A 16429-nucleotide genomic window follows, 5' to 3' on the forward strand; every position below is an offset into this window, starting at 1 on the left:
GCTAGATTTGTCTCCTCCATCAGGCACTTGAGTGTGGAAAGTAAATTCCATTTCGAGAACGAAAAACCTTATGACCGCTTGATATCGACGTCTGGGGAATATTGATTCCGTATTCCACGGATGGGGGGAAAAAAAATCGGCGTCTGGCAGCCGCTGATTGGTGGACAGGAAAATGGTGACAGTGGGGTGGGAAGAGGACTCCGAGAGCCTCCTCCTGCCTCAACCTGTAACTCTTCCTTACTAGTCTCCTCTGCATCCGCCGGACCCTTTCGAGCTCACCTGACGTTAAGAGCAAGGGAAGATCTGAAGGATGTTCGAACAAAAGCATCTTAAACATTGTGTCCTACGGCCGTTAATAAAAATCACAGCGATCCCAGGGAAACGTGCTCTTCTTGGGAGGGCTTCCTGCGCCGCCTGCCTCCTTCGGTAGCCTCCCAAGAGGATGGCTCTATCTTTGGTGGTCGAGCTCCCAGGCCTCCGCTCCCCCAGGCTGGCTCCCACAAGGGGGTCCAGGGAGGAACCAGAGGGGAAGGCGGAGACAGCGAAGGAGGGGGGGTGGGAAAGGGGGAGAAACATCAGCCTAACAGCTCGCGATCGCCAGGAGAGTCCCCTTGATCCTGAACTAGAGCGGAAGCGCAGACTACCCCACCTCCCACCCCCACCCCGCCGGGCCCAGGCTGGCGTCTGGAGCCGGAGGTGCGGCCTTCCCCCCGCCCCCATCCCCATCCGAGCAGAGGAGTGAAGTGCACGCGGCTGGGAAAGCGGCGAGCGCCGGGAGAAGGGCGGGGAGAGGCGCTGACAAATCAGCTGCGGGGGCGGCGAGCGGAGGAGAAGGAGGAGGAGAGAGAGGAAGAGGAGGCAGACCGCGACGACCAGAGGGGACCCGAGCGAAGGGGTGACAGACCCAGCGCCGAGACGAGGGGCGAGGTGTGTGCTAGCTGCAGGGCGGACCCGAGGACCGAGCCGGCCCTTGGCATCCTGGGCGCTCTCTCCCCGCCTTCCCTTCCGACCCTCTGCCTCTTTCTCTCGGATCCAATTGTGCGGGGGACGGGGAGTGGCAATTCGACGACAGGTTCGTGGGTTCGCCTCCCACGCCCCCAGCCTCTCATCACCCGGCGGCGCTGACGGCAGCCTCCTCTGGGGACCACCCCGGTCCTGGTGCCGCCTCCTCCCTTCCTGTGCGCTTCTTATCCTCCCCCTTTCCATTTAAATAACATCGGGGAATTGTTTTGAACAATTTTGTGTAAGGGGCGGGTGGGGAGGAATTGTACTTCTGAGGATCGGAGGCACTCAGGTAAGGACCAATGGATCTGAACAGGCAGCTTTGGAAATGCTGGGGGAAACCCGGGGGAGAGGAGTCGTGCGCTTCTGGGAGGGGGGAGGTGGTGCTGCAATGAGGACCCGCTGGGTCAAGTCTCTCCGAGGTGGGTCCCTATCTCTCCAGCGAGCTGGACGAAAGTAAGTTGACCTCTCGCTTCCGACTCGGCTCTTCTCATCCCCAAAGACCGAGAGGTTAGGCTGCTGCTCCGGGGTGCGCTTTTCCCCTGGGGAAACGCGAGGATGCTCGATGGAGCGCGAGGTGCCAACTTTTATTTCTCTGTTACCTTAAATCCCCCAGTCCGCCCTCTCAGCGTTCCCGGTCAAGTAAGCAAGCTGCGTTTGGCAAATGATTAAATGGAAGTGCAGGGAAGGCAGGTCAACAGGTGGTAAGGGGTTAACAGGTGCGGGTGCCTGGTGGGTGGTGAATTCAGGCGCGCGGAGAACGCCCCCTCGGGTGGCAGGCGCGAGTCAGGAGACTGCTCCCGAGTGTGCACAGGCGCCTGCTCCTGGCAGATAGCTGGGGGCGAGCGTGGATGGTCGGGTAGATTAGAATGGGTGCGGGTGGGCTCGCTGTGGGCCTGAGGTTGGCCACACCCAGAGTGAGTAGTTCTCTTCCCTCCCTTCTCTGGGATCAACCAGTTAGCCCTCTTCTGGAATTCATTTTAAGACTGACTCCGACCCCATGCTTCTAGCTTCTTTTCATTTTCTTTTCCTGTAATCTTTTAACCATACTTATTTTTATTTTTATTTTTTAAGATTTTTTTTTTTAATGTTTATTTTTGAGCGTGAGTGGGGGAGGGACAGAGAGAGAGGGAGACACAGAATCCGAAGCAGGCTCTGAGCTGTCAGCACAGAGCTCTACGCCCGCCTGGGGCTCGGACTCAGAAACCCACAAACTGTGAGATCATGGCCTGAGCGGAAGTCACAGGCTTAACAGATTGAGCCACCCAGGTGCCCCTGAACCATACTTCTAACTTGTTTTGTCGCTCTTTGGACTCTGGGAAGTTCAAAGAGGGGTCCATCTTTTCATGCAACTACACTTGGAAGATACATTAAGAACAACTAGATGATTCATCTTAATCCATGTTTGGGCAGCTAGAGTTTTACTAGCCAAGATGGATGAGGAATGCTAAATTTTTAATGCAAAAGCTAAAAAAAGGCTCCCCCTTCCCCACCCAGTGGTTGAAATAAGAGTATGGTTAAAAGTGTCACACACTTTTGGGAGTTATACTGATCTTTCTGTGGTTTTTACCTTGGGTGGTTCTAATTTTATTATATTCTGCTCACAAGTTCTCATTGAAATTATATTTTGTGTTCTCCAGTGTAGAGTAAAGGAATTCATTAGCCATGGATGTATTCATGAAAGGACTTTCAAAGGCCAAGGAGGGAGTCGTGGCTGCTGCTGAAAAAACCAAACAGGGTGTGGCAGAAGCCGCAGGAAAGACAAAAGAGGGTGTTCTCTATGTAGGTAGGTAAACCCCAAATATCATTTTGATGTTTATTTATGACTGATGGGTTATGATGATTGATGCTCTAAAGGCTGGTATTTCTTGCTTGATTCATTTTTGCATCATCACTTGTCAAAAGGATAAACTGAGTCAGGGGACTGTGTGAGTAGATAAATGCGTATATTTAGAGCCAATAGTAAAAAAGTGAAGAAAATTTGTTTTCTCAGCTGATTTCATTTTTTGGTGTGAATGCTTCTGTGTATAAGTGACTATATTTCAGGAAAAGTTTTGAAAAGTCAGTCTCAAAAAATAATTAACATTTTTAAGAATCGAAATCATTCATAGACCTTTGATTTTTTATCATGAATAATATTGGCAAATTTTAGTGTATTCACATTTTAAAATAAGACCTTTTGATATGGCCCTGGGATATGTAAAAAGAGACCTACTGTGGCCCTAAAAAAGGAAAGGACAGAAAAATCTTTGGTACAGTTCATCCTTGCGACTACTTGGTAAACTGAAGATTAATTACCCCCCAAAAGTGCTTGATGCCTGCTACTAATATCCCAGAGATATTTGTCAAATGGCACACATACTAAATAATGAGATGAGTGCTTATTTCTACTTGTTCCACATTGCCACTTAGTAGTATTCATGCAGATCCTGACCCTCTTCTTATCTTGAATGGTGCCTGGTTGAGTGTTATTTTGTAAATCCCTTCGGCTTCTTTGGGGAAGGAATAGACACACACATAGTCAAACACTCGTCCACATGGACACATGCCCACAGGCACATGCTCACTTTCGGCCCATTCTGCCTCTCCCTTTCTCTTCTGCTCCTCCAAGCTCTTCCACATTCTCTGGTGGTAGCTGTAGCAGCAGTAGCACAGGGTATGCATAAGGTGGAGGATGAACGTATTGGGCGGCGAAGGGCGCTATGCCTGTGTCGGTGGGTGAAGGACAGATACACTGTCTCTCCAACGTGGATGCACTGAAGAAGAGTTACACTTGGAATGATTTTTAAAAATGCTTCTCATGTTATTTTTTCTCATTGTCCATAGACTCTATATTGGCTTGAGTTTACTGCAAATCTTCAGTTAAGTTCTTCTTTTTCTATCTTAAGACATATTTTCAGAAAATCATTGAACTAAAGAGTGTTACAAGAGGAAAAAGTGATGACTTAATTTCAAGTGGTTTTGTAAAGTGTGAATTAGATCTTTTTAGATGAAATTTGGAATACGGAATCAGTGATGTGCAGATAATCGATATCTTTATACTTGTCCTCAGTTTTCTAAATTGTAAAAGTGTATACTTAGAAATACTTTTTGATTTTAGTTTATAATTTTGTAACTTTAAATATTTTTTACAATGCTGGTATTTATGCCATTAGTTTGTAGTGAGTCCAGAAACTACTGAATATTAATTTAATACATTGCTCTTTGCTAGGTAATAAACACGTTTCATCATCTGGAAAACTTTGTTTTCATTGTCAACTATGAGTTTGGGCAAATAGAATGATTTTATTTCTTAGAGATTAATTCTGTTATTTACTCTGACACTATAATATAAAATTATAATTTTTTTATGTCACATGTATTTTTAAACCATCTTCAGTATTTATCATGATATTTAATACATAGTGCATTCTATAAATTGTGTATTGGTTGTGTCCTGAAGGATAATTAAAATTTGAACTCAAACAGAGGTTTTAGGATGAAAACTCACCCTAAGAAGACACAGTATGTAGGTCAGGGGTTGGGAAACTTTTCCTGTAAAGTGCTATACAGTAACTATTTTGGGCCATAAGATTTCTATTATTAATCAACTCTGCTGTTGTGGTAATGAAAGCAGCCATAGACAATAATTAGCTGTATTCCAGTAAAATCTTACTACTGGAACAGGTGGTGAGTCGATTGGGCCCATAGACCGCAGTTTGCTGAGTCCTGGAAAAGTAGAGAGAACATAGACTTGATGTCAGACAAACCTCAAATCTAGTCCAGGCTATGTCATTTATTGCCTTCAGAAGACTATAAAACTTAACTACCATCTATGAGCTTTATTTCTTCATTTGTAACAATGTGATTTAGATAAATGCAACTACCTTGCAGAGTTTTTGTGAGAATGTCATAATAAAACAAAACACATGAGTGATAAAGTACACTTAAAAAAAAGAGACTTTTTTTTTGTAGTGGTTTAGATTCACAGCAAGATTGAGAGGCAACTAGCAGAAGTTTCTCATGTACCCTTTGGCCCCACACATGCATGGCCTCTCGCATGGTCAACATCTCCCACCAGAATGGTACATTTATTAAAATTAATGAACTACACTGACACATTATGATCACCCCAACCAAATCCATAGTTTAAGATTCCCTCCTTGCGCTATACATTCTCTGGGTTTGGACAAATGCATAATGAAGTATATCCATCATTATAGTATCATCTAGATATTTTTGGTGTCTTAAAAATTGTTTGTACATCATTTATTCATCTTCCTCTATCAACCCCTGGTAACCAGTGATCTTTTTACTGTCTCCACAATTTTACCATATCCAGAATGTCATATAGCTGGTATAGAGACTGTTAAGATTGGCTTCTTTCACTTAGTAATATGCATTTAAAGTTCTTCCTTGTCTTTTCATGGTTTTATAGCTCATTTCCTTTTAGCATTAAATATTAATCCCATTGTCTGGATGTATCACAGTTCATCTGTTCACCTACTGAGGGACATCTTGGTTCCTTCAAAGTTTTGGCAGTTATGAATAAAAATTCTAGTTCAACATCCATGTGTGGGCTTGAGTGGATGTAAGTTTTCAATTCCTATGGGTAAATAGGAAGGATCACTACTGATGGATCATATGATAAGTACATGCTTAGTTTTATAAGGACGTAACAAATTGTCTTCCAAAGTGGCTGGACCATCTTGCATCCCACCAACAGTAAATGACAATTCTTGTTGCTCCACATCCTTGCCAGCATTTGGTGTTTCAGTCTTCTAGATTCTGACCATTCTAAGAGGCATGCAGTGGTGTCTGATAGTTTTAATTTACATTTCCCAGATGGCAAATGATGTGGAGCATCTTTTCATAAGCTTATTTGTCATCTATATATCTTCTTTGGTGGGGTATCTGTTACGTTCTTTGGTCTGGTTTTTAATCTGATTGTTTATTTTCTTACTGAGTTTTAAGAGTCCTCTATATATTTTGGATAATAGTTCCTTTTCAGACATATCTTCTGCAAATATTTTCTCTCGGTCCATAGCTTTTCTCTTTACTCTTTCATGGAGGTGAAATTTTTAATTTTAAGGAAGTTCAGCTTATTTATTCTTTATTTCATGGGCTGTGCTTTTGGTGTTATATCTCCAAGTCATTGGCATACCCAAGGTCATGTAGGTTTTCCCCTATGTTATTCTAGGAGTTTTATAATTTTGTTTTACAATTAGGTCTATGATCTTTATTGCATTAACTTTTTGTGAAGAGTGTAAAGGTGGTGTCTAGACTCTTGTCCTCCCTTTCCCCTGCCTCTTCTTCCTTCTCTCCTCCTTCTTCTTCCCCTCCTTTCCCTTCCCCTCCTTCTCCTCCTCCTACTTCTTTTGTTCCTCTTCTCCTTCTTCTCCTTGCCCCTTCTTCTCCTTTCTTTTCCTTCCTTCCTTCCTTCCTTCCTCCTCCTCCTCCTCCTCCTCCTCCTCCTCCTCCTCCTTCTTCTTCTTCTTCTCCTTCTTCTTCTCCTTCTTCTTCTTCTCCTCTTTCTCCTCGTCCTCCTTCTTCTTGTGCATGTGGATGTCCAGTTGTTCTAGCACGATTTGTTGAAAAGACTATCTTTGCTTTATTGTAGTGCTTTTGTTCCTTTGTCAAAAATCTGTTGCCTATATTTATGTGGTTTTATTTATAGGCTCTCTATTCTAGTCCAATGATTTATTTGTCTACTCTCTTGCTATTATCACACTGTCTTGATTACTGTAGGTTGAAGGCAAATAGTGTCAGACCTATGATTTTATTATTTGACTTCAATATTATCTTGGCTATTCTGGGCCTTTAGAATCTGTTGATATCTATAGTTTTTGCTCTCCCCGTAAACTTTAGAATCTGTTGATATCTGTAAAATAACTTGGTGAGATTTTTATTAAGATTACACTGAAATAGGAGCACATGGGTGGCTCAGTCGGTTGAGCATCCAGCTTCAGCTCAGGTCATGATCTCACAGTCCGTGAGTTCGAGCTCTAGCTCAGAGTCTGGGTCCTGCTTCAGATTCTCCCCCTCTCTCTGCCTCAACCCACTAGCATTCTGTCTCTGTCTCTCTCAAAAATAAATAAACATTTAAAAATTTAAAAAAAAAGATTGCACTGAAATATACATCAAATTTGGAAGAACTAAGATTGCATTGGACTATAGAGTAAGTTAAGAAGAACTGACATCTTGATAGTATTGAGTATTCCCATCGATGAACATGGAATATACCTCTTTTTATTTAGTCCTCTGATTTTGTTCATCAGAGCTTTTTCTTCATCCAGATCTTATATTCTATTCTTATAGAATAGATCTTATATTAGATCTTATATTCTATTAAATGTCTACCTAAGTATTTCAGTATTTTTTGGTGCTAAGATAATTGTATCCTGTTTTTAATTTTCAATTTCACTTGTTCATTGATGGTATATAGGAAAGTGGTTGACTTTTGTTTATTAACCTTCTATCTTGCAGTCTTACAATAATTGCTTCTTTGTTGTTTTTTTGTTTGTTTGTTTGTTTGTTTTTTTGTCGTTGTTGATTCTTTAGGATTTCCTACATAGACAATCATGTCATCTGTGAATGAAGACAGTTTTATTTCTTCTTTCCCAATCTGTATACCTCTTATTTCCTTTTTGTGTCTTGTTGCACTGGCTAGGACTTCCAGTATGACGCTTGTCCTTTTCCTGATCTTAGTAGGAAAGCTCTAGTTTCTTGCTATGAAATATGATGTTAACTGTAGGTTTTTTTGGAAATATTTATCAAGTTGAGGAAGTTCCCTTGTATTTCTAGTTTACCAAAAGTTTTTAATCATACATAGATGTTGCATTTTGTCAAATGCTTTTTCTGCATCTACTGATATAATCATGTGACTTGTCTTTTTTACCCTGTTAATGTGATGGATTACTCTAATTAATTTTTGAGTATTGAACCAACCTTGTGTACCTGGTGTGAATTCCACTTGGTTGTGGAGTATAATTCTTATTAAATATTGTTAGATTTGATTTGTTAACATTTCACTGAGGATTTTTGTAAAGCACACTTTTATATAGGAGCCATGGTTATTATTATCAAACAAGCTGTCCAACAGAATACTTACTTTGCCAACATATTTTCTTTTCATCTTTTCATTCTTCATTACAAAACTCATCAGTAGCTAGAGTGAAATACTGGAAGTGGCTAGAGAAAGTTTTGTAATTTCAGTGTGGCTGAAGATGTTTAGCACACTGTTTTCTTAAGCCTACAGATGAAAGTAATCTTATTCCTTTATAATATATTTTTGGCAGCTACCTTTTAACTAAGTGAGGAACTACCATAAGAATCAGTGTTATTTTATGATTTTTCTTCATTTGTGATATATTTGTATACAAATATTCAATCAATATACTTCAGTTTAATAAATAACAATTATCTCAATCAAATGGGTCAGACATTATAAGTATAGAGTCAAATTGAAAAGCAAAAACATTCATTTTCTTTATGTAATGCCAAGTATTATAACTGTAAAGGCAAAATAATTATCTTCACAACTCTCCCAATGCCACTTTGTTCAGCAAGCAGCAATGGTCAGGAGCATGGATTAATATCAAGCTCTCAAATAACAATATGCTCCAGATGCATCAAGTTGACAGAGTCAACATAACATGTACAATAGCAGTATATTTGAGTTCTTGCAACTCCTAGGCATTACTTTCAACCTTTTCCACTCTGTGCCTTTGTGAAGTCATGAGACATAAGATGGGATAGTTTTGGCCACCTCAGCTCATGCAAGCCATCAGCACTGGTCTCTCTTCAGTTTACTAGTCACTTAGCCTCTTGGTACCTACTTTGTAGCTATAGGTTTTCAATGACAGATTACTCATCAATAAAATGTTAATTATTAATTACAGATAATAACAAACAATTGACAGCAAACCACAGGTGATTGGTTTGATATGAAGCAACTTCGTTAAGACTCTCATTTATCTTTAAATCAGGATACATTCCGTGATTTAGCCCAAGGTCAAATTCTCAGCTATTACTCAGGCAGAGAGGAAAGACCACAGACCAACTGTTACACATTTATTTCAAATAGTTGTTTTTAAAAATATGGGGTACAAGGAGTGAGTAGTAGTGATAAGAAGTATTCTCTTAAATAAAAGGTGTTCTCCCCTTGTATAGTTCCAGGATGCAAGAAATTTCCGACACCACAGTTAGTTGAATAATACCAGTCCCTCACAACACAGTTGGAATTTCTGTTACCATAGTGCATATACTATGATTACATACATTACAAACTTTGCTCCTAGCCCTTCAGCCCACAAAATGCTACATAAACAACAGAGACCCATTATAATCCATGATCAAGTTACATCACTTCTTTCAAAGTTTTTCAGTGACTGGTCATTGTACATCTGCTATTCAGCTCATACAGACGGCAAAGCCTCTAGCTATATTGCTTCTCCCAGTGATAGACCCATGTGATATTTCGCAAAATGCATAGTTGAAAAAAAGAAATTGGCCACAAAATATGGAAATGCAGCAAAGAGATGAAGTGAAAATGGCTGGAAGTAAAATTTGAATAAAAAATATTTTATTTATACAACAAATAGCTGACTTTGGGAATGGTGACACTGCTACTGTTCAGGAGACGCAATAGATAGCCAGTGGAACTGATCCAAGCTGACTGAATAAATGGAAGAAGTTGTCATGAATAAGTTGAAGATGTTCCAGAGGAAGTGCTGCTGCAAAAGTACCCCATATTAGAGGAATGGTCAGAGATAGAGCGTGATGCTAAAAGGGTAACATTTTGGAAACTGATCTAAACTTACAAAAGAGTATGACAATTTAAGACTTAGGAAAGATGCTCACTCCATATAGAAAGCTATACAATGAGAAGACAGCAGCACTGTTTCAACTGCTCTTGATAAGCTTTTTTTTACAAAGAAATGAAACAGTTTAATTCTCAATGTCTTAAATTACAGTAAACAAAGTAAAGATTTTGCTAGTTTTTCACTTCCCTATAAATTTATAAGTGAGTATGAGAATTTTTAATGTTTTGAAAAAAACATTTAAAGGTCATGGGACAATTGTAATGTTTACCACCAATTAATTGTCATTTTCTTCATTGATTTTTAAGACCACTTTCTACAGCTTCACCTCAGCTTATGCATGCTCACCTTATAATCCCACAGTACTGTGCAAAGTGAACATTGACTGTAAAATATGCACGTGTACATACACGAACACATTGACACATCCTATGATATATATATATATATATATATACACATATATATATATATAAAACGTTATCTTGTATCCTTTTATATATTTAATAACTGCACAATTTCATTTATGTGAATTTTTGATTAATGACTTGTCCTATATTTAACCTGCAAATCCCTTTACAAATATTATATGAAAATAATAATAATGATTTCTTACTATTTCCTATGTATTAAACACAGTTTTAAGAACTTTATATGTATATTTCCTTTAGTTTCATGTTAACCAACATGATGTATATTTGATTATTGTGACAAAGGTTTAAATACAAGAAATCTAAACCCAGGGCCCACATTTAAAAAATTTAATTTAATTTAATTTTTATTATTGAAATATAGTTAACATTCAATGTTACATTAGTCACAGTTGTAATAGTGATTTGACAACTCTATACATTACTCAGTGCTCACCATGGTTAAGTGCAACCATCTGTTGCCATACAATATTACTGCAATATTATTGAGTATATTCCCTATGCTGTATTTTTCATCTCTGTGACGTTTATTTTATAACTAGAAGAGGTTGTACTTCTTAATCCCTTTTACCTACTTCACCCATCTCCCACCCATCTCCCCTCTGGCATCCACCAGTTCTCCATATTTATGAGTCCATTTCTGTTTGTTTGTTTTGTTGTTTAGATTCCACATATAAGTGAAATCATATGGTACTTGTCTTTCTCCATCTGATTTATTTCACTTAACATAATACCCTCTATTGTTCATCCCTACTGTTGCAAATAGCAAGAGCTCATTCTTTTTTATGACTGAGTAGTATTCCATTATATATATATATGTGTATATATATATATATATATATACATATATATATACACATATATATATATATATACACACACACACATACACACACCATATCTTCTTTATCCATTCATCTATCAGTGGACACTTAGCTTGCCTTCATATCTTGGCTATTACAAATAATGCTACAATAAACATAGGGATGCATATGTCTTTTTGAATTAATGCCTTTGTTTTCTTCAGGTAAATATTCAGTAGTTGATTACTGAATCATATGGTATTTCCATTTTTAATTTTTTGAAGAACTTCCATACTGTTTTCCAAAGTGGTTACACCAATTAATGTTCCCACCAACAGTGTCCCAAGGATTCCTTTTTCTCCACATCTTTGCCAACATTTATTTCTTTCTTTTTGATAGTCACCATTCTGACCAGTGTGAGGTGATATTTCATTGTGATTTTGATTTGTACTTACGTGATGATAGTGAAGTTGAGCATCTTTTGATGTATGTGTTGGCCATCGGTATGTCTTTGGAAAAATGTCTATTCAGATCCTGTATCCATTTTTAAATTGGATTATTTGTTGTTTTTGATCTTGAGTTGTATAAGTTCTTTATATGTTTTAGATATTAACCCCTTATCAGATATATCATTTGGAAATATCTTCTCCCATTCTGTAGGTTCCCTTTTCATTTTGCTGATAGCTTCCTTTGCTGTGCCAAAAGCTTTTTATTTTTCTGTAGTCTCAATAGTTTGTTTTTGCTTTTGTTAACTACTTCAGGATACATATGCATAAATATCTTGCAAGGATTGATGTCCATTTTGACTTGATTTTTGCATATTGTGTAAGAAAGTGGTTCGGTTTTACTCTTTTGCATGTAGCTGTCCAGTTTTCTCATCACCATTTATTGAAAAGACTGTGTTTTCCCATTGTGTATTCTTGCCTCCTTTTTCATAGTTTAATTGGCCATGTAGTGTGGGTTTATTTCTGGGGAAAAAGTACATTCTCAACTACAATGCTATAGTTTATTTTATGTTTTATCTTTATTGGAAGTCCGTAAATATATTCAAATTGAAACTTCTTAACTACTTTGAAATTATTTTATTAAATATGATACTTTTCTTGACTGTTTAGCAAAATGTAAGTTTAAATATGATACATCCAAATTTCACTTAATGCCTTATTTATATATTTTCATAAAAATATTTAGTAAACATTTAGTGAGAACCAAGCGATGTATGGAATTGTTGAATCACTATATTGTACACCTGAAACTAATATAACACTATATGTTAACAAACAGGAATTAAGATAAAAACTTAAAAAAAATTGTCTTAATTGGGGGTTAAAATTTAATGGGAGACAACTTCCTGCTAGCTTTGCTTTCTTCTATTTGTGGTGTGATTACTGGATTTCCTTGTTTTAGTTTTTTGTTTGTTTGTTTGTTTGTTTTAACCCCTAAAGATATCTTTCCATATGGGCTTCTTCAGATTGAGAATTTTTTTTTATTAGTTGTATTTAAAGCTAGCTAATCAGCAATATAAGGAAAATCTGAGACTTATATATGTTTTAAATTTGTTTTTTTATAGGCTCCAAAACCAAGGAAGGTGTGGTTCATGGTGTGACAACAGGTAAGCTCCATGGGGCTCATATCCAAGAATGATATGGAAACTAGTAAGCATTAATCATTCAGAATGTAATTGTAAGCAACCACTGTGCTCATAGGAAAGCATTCTAAGGGAACATCAGCTTTGTTTAACCTTAATTCTTTATTACATATTTTCAGTAGGTCAATATTTATTATCAATAAATAAAACACAAAATATTTCACTGTCAAAAATGATGGCTCTGAATTGACCAGAGAGGTTTAATTTATGGTAGTAATAGCATTTGAATATTCTGACCAACATAACATTTTGGCAAACTGCTGCCATAAATTACATACAGGAATTGCCATCTTTCAAGGATTAATATAAAATTTTCTGTAGAGTATATTGAAACATTCTGACATTGAAGTATACTCAGTATAATATTTCCTTGATGATTCAGAAAGCATTTATGGAAACACCCTTGGAATGATCAGTGAAGTATTTATTGTATTTATCTCTACTTGGCATAATTTCACCAAGAATCTGAATAGGTCTATTAGAAGATTATAATAACTTAATATCAAAATGATGAAAATGATGGTGGTGATGAGGAGGAGGAGGAGTATGATAGGGCTAGAAATAGAAAAAAAAAATGATAGGGGAACTGAAGTTTAATAATCTCAAGAGCCCACAGACTTGCTGTGATTCAGTTTCATGTTGTATGTATTCCAGGCTGTCTGGCAGATGCGGTAAAACAGGGTATATAATGAGAAATATAATTCATAGGATAAGAAAGCAGTAAGTGTAATAGTGTCTCAGAATATACCATGTTCTTATTACTGAATTAAAAATGGAAGTGGGGAAAATCAAGTGGGAGTATTAGTATAGTATTGTGCTTGATCCCATAACTCTGGAGCCAGACTTCCATGGTTCAAATTTCTGCATGTCGTTTATCAGCTGTGTGATTTTCTGCAGGAATCATAACCTTTTTGTGATTTAGTTTCCTCATCTATAAAAGAATAAAGAGAATTAATGTATACAAACACCTAGAGTAATGAAGGCAAGTAGTGTGTACTATGTAAGTGTTATTTATCCTCACTGTATACTGGGTCTATCTTGAACAACATTTTTACAGATAGTGGAGAAAAATGTTTCATATGACTATTTTATATATACTTTTGATAAGTAAGTGAGGGTGCAAAATTAAAACAGAACGCTTTGAAACTGTTTCTGCTAGAAGGTAAATTAAAGTATGCTGTTTGTTTTGCTGTGTTGGCAATCCAATCAATATGTAATGCCCAGAACTAAGCAAGTAAATGAACTGTATTGCCTTGTAGGGACCTTTCCATAAATATGATGTTATTAAGCATGATTTTAATATGACCTGGACAGCAGACAGTTGGAGACTACTATCTGAAGGGCATAGCTAGATTAGTGGTGTTCCAGTTGGTAGTTGAAGAATCCCTGTAGTTTAGAAAGCAGATAAGCTTGTGGCCCAATTTGGAGTCTGTGTCATTCTCCAGAATGGCAGAAAGTAAATGAGTTTGTGTGTGTGTGTGTGTGTGTGTGTGTGTGTGTGTGTGTGTGTGTGTGTTACTGAAGTTTGTACAATAAGGCAACATTTTAGCCTGCCACCTTACGTTTCCCTGATTTTATAATATTGAGAAGTTTGCATATCATGTCTTTACCATACTGAGGAATCTAAGATAACCCATAGTAACGATGTTTTCATAATTTAGTTTAATCCAGGGCTTCTCAAATGTATTTGACCTTATTTCAATAGTTACTAGGATTGAATGAAACCAAGGTTCCACACAACACTATGGAAAATGCTGCTAAGCAGCAAGGCCATGATGATTTTGATGTGGGTAATATTCACAGCCATTATATCAATCAACTACCCTGGCAATAGTAAGATATCAAAAATGCCATAAGTAGTCTGACCAGGAGGAATGCATTGGGATAAATCTGCAATAAATACTACCATCCTTCTCCCATATCAGGTAATGAGTAGGATTATTTAATATAAAATCCAAATTCCAAGTGTAAGGATAAATAAGATAATTACCTCAATAGTTAAGGAGAAGAATTGGTCTTAAAGCAGAAATGAGAAACTATTATATAGAATATAACATTATCAGCTAATGTGAAAGGAAAAATTTCCTCAAGATTCATCCCATTACTTATTTTTGCAGAAATATCAGCTTCAATAAACTTACTTAGACTAGGAGTTTTCTACCTCAAAAATTCCAAGAAAACTAAATCCCCCCAGTTAGATAATCTCATGATAAAATCTAAAAATCTCTACCTTAAACCCTAGCTTTTTTTTATCTCAGTTCATTATTGTTGTAGTGGTCAACTTAATGCATTATGTTATAGAAAAATATGAGAGTGTATTTAATCTGGACTTACTGAATGACAAATCTTTGAAGGTGCTTAAAAAAAAGTAAATGTTGAGGGGCACCTGGGTGGCTCAGTCGGTTAAGCGGCCGACTTCGGCTCAGGTCATGATCTCACGGTCCGCGAGTTCGAGCCCCGTGTCGGGCTCTGTGCTGACAGCTCAGAGCCTGGAGCCCATTTCAGATTCTGTGTCTCCCTCTCTCTCTGCGCCTCCCCTGTTCATGCTCTGTCTCTCTCTGTCTCAAAAATAAATATTAAAAAAAAAAAAAGTAAATGTTGATTGGGGCCCCTGCGTGACTGAGTCGCTCAAGCGTCTTGACTCTTGATTTCCGCTCAGGTCATGATCTCATAATTTGTGAGATCCAGCCCCGCAACTAGCTTTGTGCTGGTAGTATGGAATTGGCTTGGGATTCTCTCTCTCCCCCTCTCTCTCTTCCCCTCCCCTCCCCTGCTTGCCTTCTCTCTCTCTCTCACTCTCAAACTAAATAAATAAACATAAAAGTAAAATAAATGTTGATAAAAGCTTACTTTTTTTTTCTCATGGAAGTATGGTTTAAAGAAATTCCAATTATTGGAGATTTTCTGAAGGTTTTGATTCTTAGAAACAAAAGTTTATTACATGATAATGAACACAGCCAATTTCGACATGCTATAATTTAAATTACCGTATTAAAATGTTTCATGATATAAATTTATTTTCATCAAATATATAATTTGTACTGTTAAAAGCTAGGTATTCTTAACTTTATAATTGTGTTTAATAACAAGGTTTGGTTTTACTATATCTATTTGAAAAGTTGGTGCCACATTTCCTTTCTGAAATTTTATTTTTGACTTAAATCTAATGATTGAAGTTAATGAATAAATTACAGAATACACAAAATTTCTCTTAATGCATTCAAATAATTTATTGGTGTCTGCTGTGAAATAATATAAAGAGAAATAACAGGATCTCTGATTTTAATGAACTCCAAATAGACTGATGGAGGTGGATAGACATAATGGGAAGTGAATAATTCTGGCACAAAGTTCAATAGCAGAGATATATCTAAAATTTTATGAGATCACAGGAGAAGGAACAGGACACCTGTTGGGAGGAAATGTTTTTAACATGGAATTGGACATCTGAGGTGGGTTTTAACAGCAGTTTGAATTTGCTGAGTAAATAGGGAGATATCTGAGAAGGATCAAAGCTCCTGGCCAGAGGGAACTATATGAAAGAAATTGGGAAAGACTGGCACATTTGGGGGAAAACATAAAATATTATACTATCAGTAAGTTGGAAGGAAGTATCTGTTTTGATCCTGGTTATGAGGTCTTTTCCCTTAAAAATGAATATTATTTATCAGATGAAAAATGACTAATTTGAATGTGTCTCCTTTTGTTTTGTCATCTTTTGTTTGGCATTATCAACGGAGAAAC

At 37.5% G+C, this 16429-nt stretch overlaps 1 protein-coding gene across 4 annotated transcripts in view; it reads left to right on the forward strand.

Annotated features, from left to right (window-relative positions):
• Positions 1 to 710: 710 nt before the first annotated feature.
• Positions 711 to 16429, forward strand: part of SNCA (synuclein alpha) — a 155114-nt gene continuing 139395 nt past the window's right edge. The window contains exons 1-3 of one of the 4 annotated variants that reach the window (XM_019464356.2): positions 711 to 927; positions 2643 to 2788; positions 12608 to 12649. In XM_019464356.2, coding sequence (XP_019319901.1) covers positions 2668 to 2788; positions 12608 to 12649 — 163 coding nt within the window. In that variant the 5' untranslated portion in view covers positions 711 to 927; positions 2643 to 2667. The other 3 variants (XM_019464365.2, XM_019464383.2, XM_019464393.2) reach the window with 3 other exon arrangements.

The sequence above is a fragment of the Panthera pardus genome, unplaced genomic scaffold (genome assembly GCF_024362965.1).
Source record: "Panthera pardus isolate Hobbes unplaced genomic scaffold, ASM2436296v1 HiC_scaffold_13, whole genome shotgun sequence".
NCBI classification, from domain to species: domain Eukaryota; kingdom Metazoa; phylum Chordata; class Mammalia; order Carnivora; family Felidae; genus Panthera; species Panthera pardus.